The sequence below is a fragment of the Xylocopa sonorina genome, chromosome 1, assembly GCF_050948175.1.
Source record: "Xylocopa sonorina isolate GNS202 chromosome 1, iyXylSono1_principal, whole genome shotgun sequence".
Lineage (NCBI taxonomy): Eukaryota > Metazoa > Arthropoda > Insecta > Hymenoptera > Apidae > Xylocopa > Xylocopa sonorina.
In genome coordinates this window covers 4,864,332-4,889,221 of record NC_135193.1, presented here as the reverse complement: position 1 = coordinate 4,889,221, position 24,890 = coordinate 4,864,332, and the positions used below count along the sequence as shown (strand labels likewise).

The window sequence follows — 24,890 nt, the reverse complement described above, 5'->3', positions numbered from 1 at the left end:
TACCCGCACAACAATTTCCATATCACTAGTTAACCAGAATAGCTCGAATCAGCGAAAATACCTGGCTCCTACTGGGTCGCAACACGTGTAATATAATTTAAAATGCGTTCACGCGAAATGTAATTCCGCTGTAATATATTTCGCAAATGATGTGTATCTCGATTGATAAAGAAAGATACAACCCGACATTATACAGTTGGCTACAGCCTGCCTTCGACCCGATTATTTATAGCAGCCAGTGCTGGCGCTTTTTGTGGGTCGCGTTTTCAACACTTGTCAAATTGCATACGTTAACGTGATTAGCTATGAAAGCAACGGGTTAAAGGGGGGGCCGTGTGCCGGGAACTCGTCACAAAGCCGCTATTTACGAGTAATTACACGTTTACTGGCGTTCTCGATAAATTACCCCACTGCTAGTCCAACTTTACGACAGGTGAAAAGCGATTAGCGATCGTGTTACGTAGTAGCTTATAAAGGTTGCCCGCGATCCTTTATTTCTACTCTAATCTACTGGCCCTGTTCCACCGTCTTTCTGCTCGCGTCCCTTCGCCCCTACCCCCCGTCCGTACCCAAGTTTCGATCGTTTCGTTTATTTGCCAAAGCGAGGCATCCAGGACGACCAAAAGAGTTGCTCCTCGGGAGTCGATTCCAGTTTCGAAGAAAACACGATAGACCAGCGAACGAGACCATAAAGAACCTAATCTCTTACGGGTTTTCTCGCGCGTTCGGTGTGTCGCGTTGAACGTTCCAACCTAATTGAGTCTGTTTGTAATCATGCTTATGGATCTTTATGAAAGGGACGGTTTACAGGCGCAATATAAACCCCTCCATCCATCAACCAAGAGCGGCAGCTAAAGACCTCATCAGTTCCGGTGCCAGCAAACACGGTGTCTTCTTGATAAGCCCACCGAGATAGAAGGCAGAGGAAAGCGGACATTCAAGCTGTACCGTGCAAAAATCCGCATAACTCCCTTCACCGTCCACCAATCCCCACAGATCTTATCTGTGTGTCGCCAGATTTATCTGAACATCAAGAACGCACCGCTGGCTACGCTGCGCACCTCGGAAAGGTGGTACTAAAAGGGGGAGGGGGAGGTGAAAAAAAAACTAGTATCTGCGTATTAACGTTGCCACGGTAAGCGTGAGCGGCGCGACGCGATTTTTCGCGATGTGTTCGCGGCTTGTCGGCGATGCTGTTCGCCGCGGTGCTATGCGGAATATTTTCGAACCGACCTTATCGTCATCTGAAAATACGACGCCGCTTTGAAGAATTTGTAGCCTCGTTCGGGGCATGCGTGGGCTCGCCAGCGAATTCGCGTTTTACTAACGCTGTTCCGTTAGCAGCGACGGGACGCCACGCCGTCGCGGTGCAACCCCTATTCTCGGTCCATCGGCGGACACTTCCGCTTCCCCGTTCGCCAGCACGCCGCCTTGGTCCCTCGCGTTTCTTCCCGCTCTTCCGTTGCTTTTTTCCAACGCACCTGCTGAAACCGCTGAACGGGGTCACATTCTTCGAGTTTCTTTGATACCAGTTTAATATCAGGACATTCCTTAAGCGATGCCGCTTTTTCCGGGTAATCCTTAATGGTCTAAAACGGAGTTACCTTGTCAATTTATTCCAGATGACGGGGCCAGTACTGTTAGCGATATTTGATTCACCTGTTGTGTTCCTTTTGCGCTTAAATTCCCTTCTATTTCGCTTATAACTATTTCTCTTCCATTTCGACGTTGCATCGCTCAACTGGTGAGTAAGTGGTCCGATGATTGGTTTATTGGAATGGTTAAGATTGTTATTTCGAGTTTCTTTTCGTTGGAGGGGAGATGTATCAGGACCGTGTGGAGAGTTTCTTCGCGTTACCAATTACCTTGCTATCTGAATGGCGCGCGGGGCTAACGTGAAAAGGACATTTGCCAGTTAAACAAGAAACAGGGGCCGCAAGAACGTATTGCCCGGCAAGTTCTCCCGCTGAACTAGGTCAGTTTGTATAAATCGTATGTAGTTAACCTGCAAGCTATAGAATAGTTTATCCCGTGATATCTTGATGACCCACTGCTCATTGAGTTCCACAATATCAAGTCGGGGCCCGACATCACGTCGGTCAGGTATATCCTTCTTATCGTTGTCGCAATATTTTCTCCCGCTAAACGATTCCGTTTTTATTATCGCGCGCGTTATTTAAAAGTACTCGAAGAGCGAGATCGAGAGGGACCAGGAGAGGGAGGGAGAGAGAGAGAGAGGGAAGGAGGGAGAAGAGGCAGTAATAGATTCCTGCAGGTTGATAGATTGAATTGACTGACACGCAGAGAATGAATGCGAGGTTGGAATAAGGTTCCACGCGAGCTTCGTACGGCTAGATGCGGATAAAGTAGCGAGCGCGTCCAAGTATAATGAACCCTGTGCGCGATAATCCTCGTAAAACCTCGCTTCCCGAACTGCGTTTCCCTGGGAGCGAATACGAGGAGCCCTGCCTCCTCGTGAAAGGAATCTCGTGGATAATCTGAGCTTCATGGTACATTCTTATTCCGTTCCCGCATCAAGCTCCAATGGCATCGATTTATCACGTGCTTCGTAGGCGAACTACTTGGCCCTCGTGTTGCCCGATAGGATGAGAGAGAGAGAGAGAGAGAGAGAGAGAGAGAGAGAGAGAGAGAGGGAGAGAGAGGGAGAGAGAAAAACAGCGTACACCAAGCTGGTTCCTGTACGTAGACGGCTTGTACGATCAACACGCGAATATGTGTACAGGCGATATAACACAGTCATATCGTACATATCCCAGAGACATAACTCTCAAAAATCCCTGTGCATTCTGGACGTGTATACTGCTAGGGACCATGAATGCGTCCCGTGACATCAACGATGCGCGATAGCTCCGCTTTACAAGCGGAGTAATGACAAATCAATTTCTCGACAAGCATTTCCTGACTGGTAGGAGCAAGGGTTTCGCAACCTCCGATACGAGAGAGGACGCAGGAACACCAGCGTACCAGGGGCAACCAATATCGGCTCTCTGTTTCTGACGAGTCGAGATCCTCCACCTTTTCAGCCTTTCATTCTCTTCCTTTTCTTAAATCTGTGCTTGTCAAAACAAATTGCGCTCCTGCGCGTGTCGCTTCCGCGTACCCGATCCTGCTTTCGTCCTCTGGTTGGCCTAGCACAGATTCCTGTAACTCGGATATTATTACGTCGCAAATATCCCAGACAAAGTGAGTTCGACCGAGATTTGAATAAAGCCATATCTTGCACGGTACTTACACGGTGTCACTGTTAATAACTTTTATGCCCGCGGTGAGACCACGTCGAGTACAAGCGTCTTCGACATTGAATGCAAATTTCATATTTTCGTCTGGTTCCGGTCCCACGAACTTTGACTCGCGTCGCGTCTCGTCTCGTGAGACTTAAGCGTGCACGACGTCGTGTTGTAGATACTCTAGCAGTTTGTGGTAATTGTTTCGGTTCAGATTTTACGAGGCACATCAATGATTACGCAGCGTGTCCCCGACACGTAATCACGGCGAGGAAATAGCGAGCGTGTCGTCGAACAATGGAATCGTTTAATTCCACATTAAATGACAATATCGATACTCGCGTAATTGTACAACGTTCTCTCTTGTTTTTACCGTTTACACCATTTCCTTTTGCCATTTAAATTTATGTGTATCTTTAATTCATCCTTCCTACGTGCGAAGTGACTTATGGCCATAACGCGGTTTTGCGGTTTTCTAACTGTGCGCGTAAATTCGCGAGCAATTTTGCAATTTTGCATTCTGATTAGAATTTAAATACCAACCTAACATATTCCCCACGTGCACGAAAACTAAGGCGACGTTTAAACAGATAGAATTTGTTGGACCTCTTCCGTTACGACTTCCGTTAAGAAGTTACACCGTGTCGTTTTATAGGAAACCATTACGATTTCTAAAAACTCCTACAACGGACCTGATGCCCATAAAATTCCCGTAAGCGCGCATAATTCGCACATTACGGACAGACGCTCCTTTATCCCACTCATTACTTCGTTACATTTCTTCGCGTTAAAAGTCAAATTGCTATATTTCTCACGCGAGTTCGCGACAAAAGAAAACCGGACAGCCTTTATTCCGCGAGCCTCGCATAAAGGCCGCTGGCCCCTGACCCTTTAGGCAACAGCCACACCGAACAATAATCGCGCGCCCCTCCGCGTCAATTAAATTTCCAACGTAGAGTTGATTACGGCTTAAATTCCCATTGAAACCTCGCCGATTGTTACGATCACCGATCCAGGAAAATTGTACAACAAACAGCTCCGTAGCTGAAAGAGAAAATTTCCCAGCAGCCACTCTTGTTGCTCGCGGCGTAACTATAAATACTGGCCGGACGATTGATTGATGATAGCCAGCGACGATCAACGGTGGCCTGGTGGCAGCGGTGTGACAGCTGCCTTATACAGTGGTAGTCAGAGGCACTGGCCGAGAGTTTGTTAAAGGCAGGGACTGGTTTTGGCGAACGAAAACGGTAGCCGAGCGACGGGTTAACGGCACGTATACAGTCGCGGTTACACCATTGACCCTATTCGACGGGTTACCGAATTGTTACATGAGCAATTTCTTACTTGATCGCGAGGGGGAAGGCTCGCATACCGATGCAAACTTACGAGCAGCCTTCGGCCGTAAAGGCAGCGGGCATTCCGAAATGCAAAACAGTTATTCGTAGCCGCGTCTAGGCGGACGGTTATTTGACTACGTCTCCTGGCACGCCGCCGCTATTGTGTCGAGGGAATATAAACGCCACTACGGGGAACCGTATAATAAGAAGTGCAACTGAATCGGTACCAGGGTGGTTCCCGATACAAATTGTAATTGATCGCCCCGCGTGACGAATGCAGCTATCTGACGGAAGTCATTAATAACGCGTTATTAACGCGTTATTTGTGTCCACGAGAGAAATGTTTGCGAGAAGAAGGGGGAGGGAAAGAGCGAAAGGAAAAGTATGAGAATCGAGTCAAGTGGAGAAAAGTAAATCATCTGAGGAGGATAATTCGTTTGGCGTGCAACCACTAACGATCGGATCGTCTCTCATTTTTTCTTTTTTTTTTTTTTTTTTATTCCATCTTGGTCTCGCTACGGAATGGTAGACGATTACTTTTACGGAATACCCCGTTATTGGTGTGGCTATCTACGCGATCCACTGCTAGGTATTCTTGCACCTATATAAGCCCAGAAAAGCTGCGTTTCGTTCTCCATCTCGACTCCCTTCTAGAGCGTGCTCCGACGTTCCTGCGATAGGAAACGGTTTGCACCTTTACCCAGCCGCTCCTTAGAAGTGAGACATTCCCGCAGAACGGAGTATCCATGCGCCTCGTGCCTCGTATTTTGCGGCCGTGCATCACGCGCGGAAACGAAACTTCAAACGGGAACGGAAGGTTTTTTTTCGCGCCAAGAATTTCATGGCTCGGCAATACCGAAACGCCGCAACCACTGTGCACGACGATGCTAAGAACATCGTGTCCGTTCGCGGAGGGAACAAGCGGGATCCAGACAACCGTAATGCCCAACCGCACCGCATTACCATTCTCGGTCTCTGCGTTGACAATTTCCTTCGCAGTCCTCCTCGTCTCGCTCCTCCTTTCACTTCTCCCGCTATCATCGCCGCTGGAAAAGTTATTATTTCGATCGCTCGCCTCGAGAGAAACGCGAGTCGCACCGTTCGTGGACCAGGAAGCTATTCGAAGGTTCGTAATAGGGCGCGATACGAAATAATTTTCATTCCACGGATAGGCGCCAAGGAGAACTCAAGGCCGTCTACCTTTTTTTCACACACTATATGGTGTAATTCTTTTAATAGCATCTGATGGTTAGGCGAGTTCAGTCGCCTCTGGGAACAATGGGGAAACGTGTTATTATTACATAAGAGAGGCGAGCATATTACTTCCTTATTCGTGTGTAGTACAATTAGCCGAGCATTTTTATCAATTCGCCGCCTGTTCCGGCGGCCATCTTGCGCTCGTTTAGCCATTCAGTCGCGCTGAAATGGACGTCCGAGAGAAGCTGAAAGTTTGCGACCGTAATTGATTTTTACGCGCGTTAATGTATCATTATCGCTGAATTACCGATAGCTCACGCGATTAGTTAGACGTGTTAAACTTGTTTGGCAAGATAGGTGTCCGCTCTTTAATATCGTATGAAGTTACGGTCCTCCGTAAGTGTTTTCTAGTTTCGCTTTTTTCATTCTCTCGTAATTCCCCGCCGGAGAGCAGCCAGCTGAAGGCTCATCTCGATTTAAAAGTTTTTATATTAAATTCAAAAGATCAGGAAGCTAATTTCAAAAGTCATAGCGGCCATCAAGCATCTGTACTCGTTATTACTTTTGATGGCAACGAGAACAATCTCGCGCGGTGTAATTCAATGGATCTCGCCGTTTTCACGTCATACCCTACCGGGCATCGAACACCTTCCTTCTATTATTAGCTCGACCAAATAATTCCCAGCGAATGTTTTCATTCCCCCACTTAATTCAGCTTCCATTAAACGGGCGGGATGTATCGGTGAATCAATTAACGCGAGAGCTGTACGATTAATCGAGAAATGTTTTTCTAAATACGATGGTATTGTTCTGGCTGATGAAACGAAAAGCTATTTTTCGAAAATAAGAGACTTACCCGGGACGCGTACGGTCCCTGTGCTCCCACTCTATGAATGCTAAATTACCAGCAGAACAGTTCTGCACTCGTCATTAAAACGGGTTCGAGCCAATTTCCACTTCGGCTGGACAAGCATTTGTTCGTCGAGCGGGCGGACAATTTGTTGGATAATTCGCGTGCACGTGCGAAGGGATACCAGACGACTCGATGTATAATTAATTGCGGCAATTATTATTCAACCCCTTCCAATTAAGTTTTACGACTTATTCGAGCGGAGAAAAACAAACGGCGAGACGGTAACGCGAGGGTGAACGAAAAAAGTGTCGTCTGCGATGCGAGGGAATCTAGTCTACGAACGGACGCTCTCCCGTGCCTTTTACGCTCGCTTTAGTCGCCTCTGGAATAAAGTTTCGTTCGGTGAGACACGTGAACGTTTACGAGGCGTTGGCTGTGCTTCGAATCTGAAGACGTTCGAAATGAGAGAAGTCGATCGCGCGCATCGTGGATGGCGCAAGTGGAAAAAGGTGAATTCGAAATAGCCTCGGAGTTAATGCGAGACGAGCTAGGCGTGCTCGAGACGCTCGCTCGAATGGAATGGAGGCGGAGTGGCAAGGCCGTTCGCGCGTACGTTCGCACAACGAGTACGCGAACCGGAAAGAGGAAGAAGAGGAAGGAGTCGAAAGAACCTCCCGTGACTCCGGACGTTCAATTGCGTTCTCATCCTCGCGTGGTCTCGTCCCTGCTGCGCGATCAGTTTAGTCGTACTATCGGCTAACGAGAGGATGCACGGCGAGAAAACCGCGTCGCTGGATAGAGAAGGAGGGAAGGAAGAAACGGGACGGGAAGAGCGTAGCCAGTGAATTTGCATTAAGGTCGGTGCACACGAGTTCCTTGCCTTGTACGATACTTTTCCGCGTTGCCACGTTTTCCCCGCAGGCGATCATGGCCGTGGTGTGCGGTTTCCGCGAGACCGCTGCCTCCAGACCGTCCTCTGCCAGCCGATTACGCGACAACCAGAGAAACAGGGCTGAAACTATTCGAGTCTCCTTTTCTCTCCTTCTCACTCTCTCTCTCTCTCTCTCTCTCTCTCTCTTTCTCTCTCTCTTCCTATCTCTGGAATGTCGATTATGCCGACGTTCGTGCGTCAAAAGTTACCTCCGCTAACCGGATATCGTGTGTACCTCTACACGTGCATAGCTTGGCGCCAATCGCTTACACTAGGAATTTTTCATCATCGTTCGAACGTTCCGCGTGTACGAAGAACTATTTGGCTCTCGCTATTGGGAGCTCGTATCGCTTTGTTTCGTATGCTATCGGATATCTATAGTTCGCCTTCTCTTTTTTTCTTTTTCCGTATCGATCTATTTCAGCGCTTCGCACTTTTCACGCGCGGTCTTGCCGGTCCATCGTGGACCGTGCACCCTCTTGCGCGGCCATTTTTGCATCGTGATCGCATCGCGATACGTATCTCGAATCGACGCTAGGTGTTATTGTTCGAATTGGAATTTCGCCGCGGGTACGTAGCGGTGAGCAAGATTGATCGGAGCATTAGCGTGCTGCCTTTCGGGCGACACGGCGTTCCTCTCGCCGGGGTTAAGTGTAAACGTTCCGGGAAACTTGTAATGGACGTCTAATGACTGAAAATTTATAAGCTCTTAATTTCGTGCCCTCCCGCGGGCAACATATTTGTTATCTCATTAACATTTTCTGGACGCAACGTTCACCTGAAAAGAAGAAAAAGAAAAAACTATGTTAATCTTCCGAGGGAATTGTGCGGTCTACAAAAATTTCACGGGATACCAATGGCCAGTGAGATTTAAGGATATTAGCTTTTCTAAATTTTTGCGGCGCTACGTCAATATTTTTGCACCAAGGAGGAATCTCTATAACTGAGAATACCTCGCGTTTAATCGCTCGGGCGAAGAATTTTTTTATTAGCCGCTCGAGTATTCTGATACGTGCATCTTTCCGAGGTGTCATTTTATTGGTAAATAATTCATGCTCCGCCGTGCACAATGGAGGCAGGATTCGCTTCCAGCTTTATGCGGTTACGTTATATCGCGAGTGAATTATCCGCAAACATAATTGCCAAGGTACTATATACGCGTCGGGTTAAATGTTACACTCGTGACATTCCACGATTCTACGCTAAGAGTACTTCTAATTGTTTCGTCCGGGCAAACCTCGCGCGCGTCCAACACCTTTCGCCCTGCTGTTACGCTCCTGTGAATATATTGCTCGGGAAGTTATCGCGAAAACATCGGGATTACCGAACAAAGAAGCGCCAACGAAATTATCTGGACATGGCGCATTTAATCACGTACAATTTACGGAGAATTACTCTAGCTTCCGTAACATTTTGCATTACGAGGTTCTGCGAAATCCGATAACACTGATAACGCTAAAGTTTATTTATCGCGTTATAAACAATATACTTGTTATGTATGATAAAAGAGTGGAAATTAGCGAAACAAAGTGCACGACGAACCTAATTCAGTTGTAAGCGTATTACGAAGTTACGTTACAGCTGGATTAGAGTGCGCTGGTAGTTTAGTGAACTTGATCTTGTCTAGTATGCATAGAACGTACTTTGATTATCTAAAAGCACATCCACCAGCTAATTAAGGCAATCGTTGCGTCACGGTTACACCTGCCGCTTGGTATCGCGCGATACGCGATAGCTCGCGTTATTTAAATAATACTGCGACAAAGCGGCGCGGTTCGTTCCGCGAAAAGGGGTAACGTCCGTCATACGACAGCGAACCCGCGAATGTATCGCACGAAGTGAAACACAATTACCCGATAATGCAGTTATACGTGGGTTTCAGGAGTCCACCGGAGTGCGACCATAATGTGTTACTCGGGGGTCACAAATTGATTGTAAAACGTTTCCCGGGATTCGCGATAACTGTAAAGTGGTGGTCATTGTTTGGTAAACAGAGGCAAGGTGGTTGCAGCCTCGTGGTAATTGTCGTCACTTGTTAGGTTGCGCATTCGAACGGGAAGTGGTGCCGAGCTCGTGTGATTTGTTGGGACTTATTTACGCGAAAGCAAAACGATCGTCTCACGGGATAGCGGCAACGGGACGGGGTAGAAAGAAGCGGCTGAAAAAATTTCGAGGGAAAACTCGTGTCTGTACGTAACGCAGTCCGTTCGCATTATGCAAACGGCACGAATCGAACAGAGCTGAATAAAATCGACGTAAGATACCTTATTCCACCTTCCTTAGCCGCGTAATGTATCGAAATGTATTCGCCGGAGGAAGATATTTCGTGGATATTTTCAACGGAACTAATGTCGAACGCAAACATGGAATAATTCATCATCCTGGGCAAAGAAAGAATTTACGTAAAGAATTTAAGCACGACGTAATGCCGGTCGGTCCTGTTTATATGCGCATCTGTAATAAACGACGTAATTCGAAGGAGCTTAAGGACGCGATTGAATACTGAAAAAATAGCTGTAAGATCCTCGAGATCGCCTGGCTCCAGAAGATATTATGAAAGAGTCTAGTTTATATTAATTTAATTTAATTTCCGCCGAGAGATTATATCAAGAGATTCCTGTTCTGATACTGACAAAAATCGCGAGCTTGAATAACTTACCCATTCACTTTCTTAATCGGATCCAGCGACAATGCCCCGGGAAAGTGGTGCAAAGACTCGTTCCATCTTTGAAAAAAATGAAATCCACCCGTTAATTCGTATTAGAACCGATAACGATATTAATGCATTCGATAAGTTTCAAGTGTGGCAGAACCTGATTCTGTCCGTAGTACATTCATTTCGTTAACAACCAGTCAGGCAGAAATTATCCACGCCAATCGATACAGATTATCTTGGGTGTATATTTAGTTTCAGGATTGCAGAAATATTACACTAAGTATTCGATGTGTTTTTAGTCGATTTTAGAGAAATTCGAGGATTGTCGTCCTTTTACACTACGCTGTACGTTGTTCAACGGATGTATATTACGGCCGGTTATGCCACGTAGTTTAATAGTGTTCACCCCGCTTGACTAAAACTTGAACTTCGTTCAACAGTTCTCGTTGAACTCAATTAAAAGTTGGCCCAACAGACACCGCAACACTTCGTAAGAGTTCCTTCATCCTTGATTCGACGCCTACTAATCCGTACGAGGAACGAGAATCTACCTGAGCGAAGAAATCTATGAAACGCCCGTAACTTCTACTCGTACACGGCCGTTCGATACCAGAAGACACCATTTACACCGTTCCCGATCGCGTAAAGGAAACCGCATCGTATACCAGCACTCCGCGTAAATCGAAAAGGGCGAGAGTAATTGAAGTTTAAAATTGCTTTTTTAGCAAAAAGAAACTGCTCGCACGGTTTCCTTTTCCTCTGCCCCCTTCTCAGCTCTCGACTCGAAAAAAAAAGCGATTGTTTTCCGGCTAGGAAGACCGTTTTCGATTCATTCCGTGTGCAAGTGCCGCTCGTTGAGTACTTATACATATACATAGGTGGAGATGCTCGAGCATCGTTCGCTCGTTCGCGTGGTTCACCAGGCGAGTTATCAGGAAGAACGCGCGTAGCGAGGGTAAACGAGAAAGCGAAAGAGAGCAGTCGATCCGCGGCTCGGAAGAGGGATGGGCGGAGGTGGTCGGAGAAGGGTGAGACGAGACGCAGCTACCAACGACTAGTTACACGTATGAAATAATCTATTATCTGGAAAGGGTAGTTATATATCTGGCGCGGGCATTGAATCGCCAAGGTCGCGCGGCAAAGTCTTGACGGAGAAAGGAAGACGGAAGGAAAAGGTGGACAGATAAAGGCGGACGGAGAGGGACGAAATGACAGATAGAGTGATAAAGGAAGAGAGAGAAGTCTCACCGCGGTCAACGAACCTCCCCCGGCGCTCAGCTCAGCCCGCGCTGTACCTACGTATCTACGTTAGCGATGTTACCAACGCAACGACCATCTACGTATGTACATACGTACGTAAGTACGTATCGGAGGTACCAGCCTACCATTCAGTCGGCGCTGCTCTCACTGCCTAGGCGCCCACGATCTACAGGGTGTTTCTTCGTTTGTACCCGGTGTTTGCGAGAGGGACTACGGTTCTAGTCGCGAGCGGAACCGTCGCGTCTTTCTTCTGCTGCTGCGGGGACGCGAGCGAGAAGAGCTTCTTCGCCAAGAGCTCGCGCACGACGCGGTACGTCCGCGAGGACAGTTAATGGGCTACGGCTCGCGGGGTTGATCAGCTCGTACAATTTGCAAACTATATTTCTTACCCTCGCGGGAAATTGAAAAAGTTTCGAATGCAATGCCCGAGGTGGTATGTATTCGCGCGCCACTTTTCCACGCTACGATTATCTTTTTAACTTGTTCTATTTCACAGAACGTAGAATCGCGATGCGGTTGCATTTGTGCGATATGAAACGCCCTGTGCACGTGGATCTTGGTAAAGTGCCTGACGGTGCTTCCTCCTCCTGTTCTTCCTTCACCGCTCCTCCACCCGTTCTCGTTTCTTCCTCTTGTATCGCTCCTCCGCCACCTTCGCCACCTGCCTCAAGTTGGGGCTCTTCTTTCTCGCCGTGGCGCGGTTCTGGAGTATCGGCGGCTCGGAGCTCGAGGTTCCTACGAAATAACAAGTGGTGAAATTTACCTAGCAACCATCTCATTTCCTTTGTTACGCTCGTGGTTGCTGGCTGGCATCCTCGATAGCAGTCGCATCAGGAGCCCGACTCGCCGGCGTCTTCGCTAGGCGTCGGACTCAATAATTAGGAGAAATATCCACAGCTGAACCGCACGTTTCTCCGCGAGTGGTCGGCTCGAAACGCAACACCTACGGCACGATGCGAATATTGATGCAGGTACATATTGTACTGGAACACGCATCGCCGGAACAGACGCGGTTCTGCCTTGTCTTTCTCTTCCACGAGGTTCAAACCGGCGTGATAATAGGGTGGATTTGATTTAGGTTCGCAGGCCACTTCCGACGACGTCGTTTTGTCAAATCAACCGTAATTTCCTGCGACGTGTCGAGAGTAGAAACGGCTGCGGACCGAGGCGATTTCAATCTTTTTCACTGTACTTATGTTTCGCGCTTCAAGGTTGCTCCGAAAGTTCCTCGAACCTTTAACGAGCCTAAACAATTCCAGCGGTAATTTTCGTGGTAAAAGTGCAAGAAGCTTTGCGAAAAATGAAATAGAAGCGGTTAGTCTGAAATGGTATCCTCGCGAGCCACGGTTTACGATCGCGCATCCCATTTCTAACTGTTCATATTATCCGCGAGCTTAGTTGACATCTCTATACTTAGCACGTAAGATTCCGTTACGTCTTGGCCAAAGTTTCCTGCGACGCGGTAAGTATTTGTTTCCATCGATGCGTGAGGGACGTGCTCGCCAAGTAACGTGTGGCGTGATGCCAATGATCAAAAGGTTACTGTAAAACTCATATTCCCCGTGTTTAGTTGGTTTCCCACGTCCTTTAGCTTCAAATGCGCGCATTGCATTACAACTGGCGATTGTTTGCCATTTAAGACGCAGGTGAGGGATAGTTTCACGACATGGACGGCCAAACAAGTTATGGTTGCAAAATGGTTAATGCAGAATTACGTCGAAATGCATTTCTTCTCGTCTTATCCCCGATATTTCTTAACTGGATTATTACATAGTTCGTTCGTAAGGAAGTAGCCGAGGGATTAATCTCGAGAAATTCGATGTTATCGCGTATGACAGTTTTATCTATTAATGTATCTACAAATTTACAGTACCTCAAAATGATTTCTGCGTTGATAAGAATAATTGAAAGCATCGGAAATACGCGTCGCCGATGCATCATCTCTCCCTTGCTCTACGTTTCAATTTCGTAATTACACTTTAATTATCGTCATCCAGGTAATAACAGTCGAGAGGGTTTCGAGAGCGTCCTTTTTAGCATGACACGCACAAAATCGTGCATTCCAACGACTAATGTTTAGTTCAATTAATGAAATAGGACGGCGGTCGCGCAACGTTGATCTGCCATTTTGTTGGACCCCTCCGCTCCGGGCAACGGCTTGTAACCATTTTCGTGTCGTTACGAAGAGATCCGAGTGGCATTTTATCTGAGCGCATCGAGCGCAACCGCGCAATATTACCGACGATAATTGCAGTCGTTGCGTAACTCAGGACTTAATCGCGTGTAAGTTCAGGATGCGCGTTTCAAACGTCCCACGGGATAAATCACTCTTGTCGACGTGGAATAATGCAATGTTGATTTAGGCTTGAACCGAACCGGCAACCTCCGGCTGACAGATGTACATGAATATTCAGCTGTTATCTTTCATCGTTGATGCAATGAACCGATGAGGGTTGTCGCGATTATCTCAAAAAATAACCCTTCGCGCAGCTTATTCTCTCTCCGTCTGACCCATTTAACCGGATCGCGCGACGCTGCTCGAGAACGCCACGTTTCGTTGCAGCAATTATAACAGTAACGCGTTTATTAAAATTCCGTTATGATACCTAATTCGATCCGATCGAACGGCGCGTCTCGATTTCGCTAAATGCCGATACGTTAACGGAATTTAATGAAACAGGAAGTGTTTACTCATTGCCTCCGCGCGGTATCCTCCGCTAGTTTTCCAATACGCGCTCGTAATTGCCCCCGAACGTATAGCCAATAAACGATATAAAGTTGCCGGAGTGATACAGAAAACAAAGGTCAAGAGCGTGCGATGAAGGTGAAATGGTATCTCCCCGTCTTCCTAGTAATACTGCAACTTTGAAAATCTAGGTTGTCCAGGCTGCGGCTGAAGGAGTTGAAGAAGTAGTCGAGTAGTTGAATACACACTTGGGTCGCGCCCAAGTATTCTTCGATAAAAACCCCGGAGTACCTTTCTGCCACGACTCGCACCCCGTACACGAGGCCATGCCCCTTTTCTCCTATCGCGCAGCCGTCCCGTATACATACATCGACGAATCGAGGTTGTCCTCGTCGCGCGGCAGCTTTCAGTGTAAATAGGAAGAGTATCCCGGGGATAATGTCCCGTAACGATTATTAATGTAAACGGATTTATTAAATACTATTCCACGAAACGCCGACAATCGCTCGACGTTCAGTCCGGTAATCCGACGAGTCTAAATTCGGGGCTCTGAACGATACGCGACAAATGATATGTAAAATTCTGTTCCCGGCTAATTCGCGATATTACAGCCGCAAATACGCACGCTTATGGTAATTTATCGGTGGTGTTATCAATTCCATCCCCGTGGCCTCTCTAATTAATTTGATTCCAGCCACCATTCACTTGTCGCTTTACAGCCCCGTTTTTCTCCCGCGAAAGCCCACGGTATAGCTTAACATGCTATAATAGCCCGGGAAAACCAATAAAAGGGCAACGTCTCGTGTCGCTGGTAGACGTTCCGCGATGTAGCTGAGTCACGCGTGCCTGCCGTCTTTTTGCACCGTCGAGAGCGAACGCAACGGTACGATCTCTCTGCCCGAGAGCTGCCGATCGAGGCATCGAGCGTGCCGCGACAACCTTCAGCCAATCAAAACGAAAACATCGGCCTGGCTGGATGTAATTATGGTAGGACGTTAGACGGCGGAATTCCGCTTCGCGGAAACACTCCGCTCGGTGCAGTACTAACGAAGCGGCGGTGAAAAACGATGAGAACGCCGCGGAACGGTCGCTGCCATTATTCTAGTATATGTAAACTTTGCTTAGAGCAACGCGTATAGAACGCGTTACCCGTCCTGGCTGAGATGTTTTCCGCGAAAGTAGCCGATGTTTGTTCAGCAGCTAACCCAACACCCTATTTGCGTGCATTGAAACACGATTCGGTGCACTCGTTCAGGTACGAAACGCATTCCTCCCTTGGGGAAATGGAATGCCTCTCGGTTACGGTAATTTGTTTGACACGTTGGCAACCGCCTGAGTTACACTTGGCTAGGTGTCACTGGAAACCTTTCGAGATATGTAGGCTCGCATCGCGATAATTGAGTCAGTAGTGATTTCGAGAACGGCTACGATGCGCGGGTATTTCACGTTCCCATGGAAGGGGTTGCTGGACTCATTCGTGGGCCGTGGATCGTGAAATTATGGTACTTGGCGATTTTCGTTGGTATCGATCGTTCGAGTAACCGCTTGTTTATCGAACCATCCTTATTCGACGGAACATCTGGAACGATGCTCGAAGTTATTCGCAGCTGGATTAAATCTGCTGCCGTCGTAATTTCCGATTGTTGGGAATCATGCAAATGCTGAAACGAGGAAGGGTGTAAACATCTAACTGTCAACCATAGAATGGATTTCGTTGATCCGCGCACTAACGCGCACACGAATAAAGCATGGAACGTGCTTGGCGAGAAACAAGAGCGAACGTTCCACGGCACGGTACTCGTAAAGAACATTATCGCCGGCTGTACGGCTGTATTTTTGTTTCAATTGCCGCGCGATAGATGCGAGATGTTCGTTCTGCGTATTAACGTTTAACTAAATGGAAACATAACGGAAGAAAGTTTGCAGTCGAATTATAATTACAAAATTGCGCTTTGTACTGCGAAACAATAAGCAGCTTAAATTAAAAATCTTGAAGAGTTTCGTCTATAGAAAATTAATATTCAAACGCGAACAACGGTTTGCCCCTTTATCCTCTTTGTATCGAAACTCAGGTTTTTTAGCTAACCAACTTCTTTTCGCAAACTAAATGAGCTACAAGCAAAGCAGAGGATCTTTGGGAAATTTATCCTGCACGATAACCAAGAACAGTTCTCAATTCTAGACTCACAGCAAACGGTATCATTTTTGCTGGCAGTATAATTAATCTTGCATTCCTCGTACTGAATGAGAACAATTTACGATTCTAATAGAAATTCGTTTTAGAGTACAGGAAAAGTGAACGAAACTGATCTCATTCGTACATAATCTTCATACTTCCCAGGCAATCAAAGTCACGCATACGTGAGAAAGATACTACAATAAACCTGTCACAATAATATCTCACAGTTGGTGTAATTGATTCATTCCTCTTCGTTCTGTGAACACTGGAACTGGAATCATATTGTTCTCTCAGAAACTGCAGCGATTGGATCGCGAACAAGTAACCACGGCTGTCTTGCCGTGTTAGAGCTTTATCTGAAACCTTGCAACAGCGTCGTAATTAGATTTGTTAATTAACGAAACGACGATAAACACGTCTAATGAACGCATACATGATTCGCGTGTAGCTGCGCTGAGCATGGGTAGAAGAGCGCGAAAAGAAAGGTTTTATTAATTATATATCTCAGGGTAGAACGTTGAAGAGTGTCGTGCGCGGTCTTTCGCAGTTAGAGGCAGCTGCCCGAGTGTCTACGGTGGCAAAACACGAATATAATTCGCGGTCATGGGCTCTAAAAACGGAGCAAAGGCGTCGGTTGTAAAACTGGGGTCGCTAGCCACTTCCAGGAAGGTTACCAGGTTCTTCTTCGGTGTTTTTATCGACTTTAATTGAACCTTCGCACCGCTCGGAGGATTTTCGCGGTATTCCACTTTCAGCTTCGAATCTCGCCGGCACGGTTCACCCTCGACGGTGCTCCGCGAAAGAGTTTATGCCTTTATTGCGAGGATGCATCTGGTACGCGTCTTAGCTTGCCCGTGCGCGGAGCATCGTCGTAAAAAGACGATATCAGCAGTATTTCGTGAATCTTGGACTGCACCTTCCAGGAACGATGCATAGCGCGTGGATACGGTACGCGAGGCGTACCACGGCTTCTGCACCCGTTGCAATACGGCTGCAAGGCGAAACGGAATCCTCGAAAAGCTTCGCCTCCTTCTTGTTTCTGCGCGGCTAGAACCCGCGACGATAAATGCACCTCGCGAATCGTTGCAACGTCGGTGGAGATCGCGCGATTCTCCTGGCACGATTGAAAAAAATCTGCAATAACTCCACTCCCGTGACGTACATTTCTCGAGAAAATGTACATCTCCTTCTCCGGTAGAATTTAGCGGGGGCTTAGAGACTTTGGGCTTCTTTAATCACTTCGAAATGTACTTATTTATTCCATTATTGGGAGGGAAAAATGTTAAATCTGATAAGTACCGTGAAAGGGCGCGCAATCGTAAGTTCGAATCTTCTTAGGCGGAGGACAATCGAGATAGAGAGAGAGACAGAGAGGGGGATTCAGTGGATCGTTTAATGTTCCTGTAAGAAACGCGGACTCGCCTCCGCACTTTCGACCAACTTCTCGAGACGTTAGATTATAGTATACTTCGATTCACTCTCTCTTTCCCTCATCCCCCGGCCCGTTGTCTCTTTTCATCCCCCTTCGCGGAGGCGGAAAAAGTTCCTCCATCGGTGGTATAACGTAGGTGGGTGCTGCGCACTCCTACCTGTGTTTCTTTCGCGTTAGAGCCCTTCTGACTAAACTTCTGCTCCATTAATTTACATTAGGACATTTTTCAAGAGCCCCCGACGCCCGTGTACCTTAAAATTGGCGAACTCTTCTTTTTCACCGCGCCTCCTTTTCAGGGAAGCACCCTTCAGTTCACGATTCTCCTGTCGACGTTAACGCTTCAATTCTTTACCGTTAAATGCTGCAGCGAGAAGGACCAGGGCACGGATAACTTTATTAGCCTCCATGTATCGCATTTTTTATTGTTTCAAAGCGTCGATAGCAGACAGTAAACCGTGTTATTCCTGCTATCGCGACTCTTTTTCGCGTTGACACTTTTATTGCACGATGACAGGAGTGCCTCGTCAATTAGCCGGCAAGCTATACGGCGAGAGTGATGCGTTCATCGCGAACGACGCGTGTTCACTGTTTTTAAGCCGCTTGTAATGGTTTTAGAATTTCTAGAAATTCGTCTAATTATTCAACGCCGAATTGCACGCAAACAGCAGCGCGATTCGAATAACAATAACAGAAACGCAACAAGGTAGATGAAAGTTGCGACGAAAGCCGAATTAGCGGCGTTTAAATTTTTAATAGCCCCGTTTCATTTTGAAACGCCGCTCTCTGTGTACACGACAATAATACGCTGAAATTAAAATGACCAGTACAGTTTGCGTTTAGATTATCCCTCGCAACTCCAGCCGGGATTAATATGAATATTGACACACAACATTAAATTGTACTCACTGATTCAATAGCAACCACGGCATTGCGTAATCGAGGCTGATGCGAGTACTTAACAACTGGAACACTTTACTCGTAACCATCGATAATGTCCTGTACCTATCGACTCGATCCGAATACGAGTATATTTTTGTGCGCGGAAATTCTCGATGCGCTCGTTTGCTTATCGCCGGAACTAGAGAAGGAGAATTTAAGGAAAAGCGTTATCGCGAAACAATGTAAACAATATCGCGGAATATATCGAAACATTTTGTTTCCGCATCGCCTTCGTAGCCGCGCGAAATGGCGCGACCGAACAATAAATTTATTCAGCGATTAAATCCGTCAGAAAAGTTCGCCGAATCCCGCAGCAGCGGCAATACGCTCGCCAATGGAATCCAACCGCCAATTGTTACCCGGCTTTTTTAATACGTCACGTCTATTACAAACGATCCTATTATCACGCGGAACGTGTTGGTAAATGTTCCAAAACGACATTTTCATTTCTGTTTCAGCACAGTTTAACGGGCCACTGCGAAAAGGTGATGGCGGCGAAGTTTCTTGGCGAGCCTTCAAAAGTAGTTACGGGCAGTTACGACCGTACTCTAAAAATTTGGGACCTGCGTAGCAAAGCATGTAAGTAACTAGCAGGAAACGGACAGGGGGTACACGTTTCGCGGTGTACGCGCGCAGCATTGCCGCCCCGTTAATCCCTTTAAACAGCAACGAACGAAACGCCGTCGCTCTATGGACGGAAAGTAATGCACGGCGTTAACCGTAATCGCGTCTCTCATTACACCCATTTGTCATGAATAATGCTAATATAGTTACCGGCGTCTTGGGACAATAAAAGGAACGGCGAATCTGCTCGCTTTTATGCATGCGTATCGCTGGCTATAAGCTTCAGACCGCCTCTCGCGACCGAGCGGAGTAAAATTTATGAAAATTTAACAGCTTTTATGTGACTTATCAACGACTACAAAAACGGACTGATTTTTGTTACGCGCGAGTGTACGCATTCATTTTCAGAGCATTTTTATTCCTACGCGCGTTTAACGAGCACAGCCATTTTTGTAACCGTGATTTCATCTTTATGGACAGGAGATTTTTTTCAAGCGATTAAGATGTTGTGCCCTGATCGTATCATTCATAATTGAATTATATTACTTGCTGTAAAACGAAAATAAGAGAGCAAGAATGGAATAGCTCGAGGAATCCAACATCAAACATACATTTTTCTTCTCCATTGCATTCGAATGGATAGCGTCAATAAACTTTTTGCCGCGTTACCATATTTTCCTTTGCTATAGGCATAATATGATGTAATCAAATTAATTAGATGCTATTCTTTAAAGTATATTTCGAAGCTTAATTGTTTGTTTTAAACAACTGGCAACTATTATTTATTCTCTAATTAAAAAAAATGATTTTAAATTTTAATAGCCCTATAACAGAGACGAATCGTGTAGTATTAGTAGTACAAATCGATCATTGGCCTGGGTAAGAGATTTTTGAAATCTGGATGATTAAAATATGAGATCAGTTTAATAAGTTTGAACGTCCTGTTCAGGGTTGACAACGTCGCGAGAGGTTCGAATAAGGGTAATTTCTCGTCGCGTCATCGGTTCGCGAGATTAATTAAGACGATAACGTTCTTATTGGTAGTTAGCGAAATCTTTTCCAACTTGCTTTAACCTGCAGTTTTCTTGTCGCGCGGGCGACCTTTTGTTCCCGGTCATTGACGGCCCTAACGGATGGTGTTTTTCGATAAAAAGGCTCGATAAGAAATTGGTGAATTCACGGGGGATGAATGGGGCCCATTTTAAAGCTAGATGGGGCGAACGATTAAGGAGGAACTTGCGACAGAAGAAATTTAATTTAGATCAGCTTGTAACGTGACAGCCTTAATACTGTTCCGCGGTTTTAATATAAAAGTTCCCCAAACTTTTTCGAATAGATTATTTGGCGAATCGCCTAGTGTCTTAGACTGAATATTTTAACGCTGAGACCTTAATGAAATGCAAATTGCTTGTACACAGACCGCTAACGAAGATGTATAATAGGTGCCATTGTTGGCGAGGAAATTTCACTTTTTCTTTTACCTTTTATCTTCATGGACAGGCTATATTAAAAAGGAACGAGGCCGTGATTATTTTAATATTCATGTTTTAGCTTCAGCATTAAGAAACGAGTGAAAAGATCATGGTCACGAGAAAATAATTAAACGAGTACAAATATATTATTGTTGAATTAATAAACCAAAGTTCGTTGTGCAAATTTTCTTCAACGAATAATTAACTTACGGACGAAGAAGCTATCGAGAGTTCTTTCTACCTTCGCAACGCATATTTCCGAAAATGGTGTTTTGGGAATAGCGAGGAATTATGGTACTGTGTCGTGACATTCGAGGATCAACGTGAGGTATATTCACGGGCCAGCGATGAAAATAATTCAACGGGGTGTTATTTACCGTTCAAACATTTACATAGAATTGTCAACAAATATTGGAATTATTTTTGAAACAAGGCAGCGTCTGCAAAATGGAAGAGTTAGTTTCCATACGCGATATCAATTTGTGTGCACGCGGAAATTGTCAGCTGTTTGCGTGAGAAATATTCAGCTCGATAATGCTTCCAATATATGATTCCTTTTATTTGATGTCACCCCTTACCTCTCAGTTTGATATACGTCCCGCTTTAGAATTTCAGGCGATTGCATGCGATTGTATATTTGCATTCTACGAAGAATTAAATTCTTCCACCAATTTCTGCACGAAATGTCCCGCTCTAAACTGTTAACGCACAGGAGGAATATCGCGTGATTCGGTTAAAAAATTTGTTAAATCAGTCAACGTCTGCTGTCAGTATCAACTACTGCTTTTACAGTCCGGAGAATATATTTCCAACTGTTACGAACAATACCGTTTCATTCTTTTCCGATTAATCATTTTGATTCTCCGTTCTCTGGTTATCTGTTATTATTTGCAGATAAAAAGAATGTAAGTGTTCGCTTCGCGTGATCGCGAAGATCGCATCGTGTGTACTTCCTTTTCCGTTTCTTATACATCAATTTTTTCACATGGAATAACGGGATTATCGAATGAGCAGATAAAATATTATATTCCGACAATAAGCCAAGTTGGAACACGTTTAAAACCGACGTTTTCCTCCAGCGAATTTCGAATTGGGATTCGAACTTGAAAATACGTTTTGAAAAACGCGGCTTTATCTACGTAAATTTGACGGCGCGCCCATCAATTTACTTTTATCGAGGAACAAAAAAAAAAAGGGGAAAAAAGAAATTTATCGCCCCGCCGTGATGCTATCCCATCGGAAAAACTTGTATTTCTGACGAAATTATATGAAATGGAATCTTTATAATCGAATTGATCATTGAGAACCGATAAGCCGATTATTTACAACCCCTCGAACGGTCGTACCTGGCGAATATGAAATATATCGGCGAGGGGTGGCGGCCGAAGATTCAGCTGCGAAATAGCTTATACGGACCCAGCCACATTTTCGAGCCACGATCTCACCTGATAAGCGTCGTTTTAAACACGAGGTCGAAGTGATAATTTACTGCCAAGGGAAAAGTGGCCGTTTCAAGTGCAAAGCGCAGACAACACCAGGCTCTATCGGCAAATAGGGGCAGCTTTGAGGGGTAAGAAAGGTAAATTGAACCACGCGAGGACACGGCCAAGTGGTACGAACCAAGCTATCGAAAGGCAGGGATAATTCGCAAATGTATGCAGGATTTATATCGCGTCCCTATGGGTCGTTGACTAATCTCGTGGAACCATATCATTCGAAGAACTGTTCGATGTATCGATTTCCATTCTGGTCAGCGGAGTACGGAGAACGGAAGCACGGCCCATCGAGGCTCCAATTCTATTGACAAAGGATACACTGTACTCTGCCACGGATGATAGTACACCGGTTCTATTAATTTGCAAGTTTCGAGCAAAGGATCATCTTGAAGTTTACCCGCAGTTACCGAGATTGTTGCCGGCGTTTTCGTTCGTCCGAAACTGTTCGAAAATCGCACGCTCGTACAAGTAAGGCCGGGTCAGGCCGGGTTAAAATACTAGTTGTCGTACCGGTTTCGAGTGCGGAAGATTCCATCGTGAATCGTTTTGGTTCCGCAAGTTTTTGCGTCGCGTTTTCCGTTCGCTCGACGAACGCAGCGCTCGGATACATCCAGCTGTCCTGGCTGATCCCAGTCATTTCGGAACCACCCTGTAGAGCAATAATAGGGCGGGCCTGGTGCACGTTGCACGCAAAAAGAAAGTCGAGCTCCTTCGCCAAGTTGTCCCAAGCGGATACGAGCACTCGACAAATCTAGACGCGGAAAGGCAAAACTTGAAATACTTTTTTCCTCCTCACCGCAGCGCAGGCGTACGAGACGACCGCCCCATTCTTCTCCTTTTTTCCATTCTCCGCGCGTATAAATATAAAGCTGGTTTAGGAGCGGTAGCAGCGGCGCGCGCTCGAACGCGCGTTCCCCCGAAATTTGTACACTTTTACGAGCTAAACCCGGGTTAATTTTCGCGCGGCTCGACCCAGCGAAGGATCCTGACCCGGGGTTGATACACGCAAACAGAGGCCGGACATTCATTTCGGTTCGGGGGTTCTCTCGCGCTTTTGTCGTGAACGCGGCGGGGGCGAAATGGTGGGAACCGAGCCCTCCGCTATCAGGGAAAGGCGGACGACGCTGGTGGAGGTGTACAAAAGTTTTGCTCGAATAAATCTCGCTACGCAAGGAGCGGACAATGGAGAACGCCGTTGGTGAAAGCGCGTTTAAGCGTGAATTATTGTTTAGCTTGGACGCTTTAAGACAAAAACGATGCTTAAAGTGGATCAGCTGTTTTCTATCGGAGTATTATCCCTCTTGCTACTCCTCCTGTTCTATCATCCCGTTACCATTTCACAGCCGCCACGGCTTAGGGAAACGACCGCCACGTAACCGTATCTTCCTTTTTAATTGGAAAGATTTCTATCTAGAACCGCGGGCAAATATTTAACGGGAATGTTATGACTTGAAAATGTTTCATTTCGGATCTTGCCGGTTTTACGATGGTAAACAGGTTGTAACTTGTAATTTGTTCTTTTTCCCCTTGTTTACCAACCACGCTTTATATACATTTCGGCCCGAGTTCATTTTACAGAAACAGGAAATCCAACGAGGGGAGATACATATTTAGCGATTCGAGTGATTTTATTTACATCTTTCCTTCCGATCGCGCGGCTAATCAAAATTAATTGCCCCGCTCGAGTTTATCTAATGAAGCATAATATAGAGCGTTCGGCCAGCGAATATCATTTTTCAGTTCAAGGGAAACAAGCAAAAAATTCGTCCCAGAATGGCATAAGCGTCTCTGAACTGGGTCATCTGAGATGCTACATATTTCATGATACTTAACAGTGATTTTCCGTTGCTTCGTTCCCCGATACATTTTCAAGTATCCTTTCGCGATGTAATTCGTCCGTACATCTGGAATATCCATTATTCCTTCGTGGAACCCGTTTCATGGCGTGCGCGCGCTTTTACGTTACGCGCGTTACTTGACACAGCCCGTTGAAGATGTAGATTAGCCTTTAAAAATCGAAAAAAAAAGAAGAAAGAATGGAATACGTTTGCGAGATTGAAAGCACTTGGAAGCTCGGGCTTATAGTTAACTGTAATCCATTGAGAACTCTCCCCGGTTAATGCCGGTAGCAGCAGGAAAAGTGAATCGACTGTCGGGGAACGCTTACCTACTTTACACTGTACTTCAGTCGCTCGAATCCGGAAAGTGTTGCTGTTCGAAACTCGCAGCGGATGAAACGGATACGACGAATGCGTGGAACGGGGTGCAAATTAATATTTACAGCCGACTCGGCACGCAAGGAATGTCGAGGAGATTGAATAACCGTTTGATATCAACGAACGTTCAAGGAAATATTATCGCATAATAATAAATTAACCGCGTCGTATCATTTACATTTAATCGTACGAGCTAATTAATAGAAATAGCATCGACGATAGATTGAATTTAAGAGACCGAGATTATTTTATGAAAGCGTTAAGCGTAGCGATTAAAACTTGGATTCCCACTGTATTATGCGCAAAGAAACCTAACCGAGAACGTAACCGCACTGTGATACGGTTAAATTAGATTTGCGTAATTTGCACGTCATTCTCATATGTCAATTTTAAGTTACGAATAATTACTAAGCGTTGGCAGCTACAC

The 24,890-nt window shown here is 46.0% G+C and overlaps 1 protein-coding gene across 2 annotated transcripts in view; it reads left to right on the top strand.

The window, feature by feature from the left end:
- Positions 1–24,890, top strand: part of Atg16 (Autophagy-related 16) — a 392,813-nt gene that overhangs the window by 347,633 nt on the left and 20,290 nt on the right. For both annotated transcript variants that reach the window (XM_076895681.1, XM_076895690.1), the window contains one exon: positions 19,174–19,294. In XM_076895681.1, the coding sequence (XP_076751796.1) occupies positions 19,174–19,294 (121 nt within the window). The remainder of the gene's footprint in view (positions 1–19,173; positions 19,295–24,890) is intronic.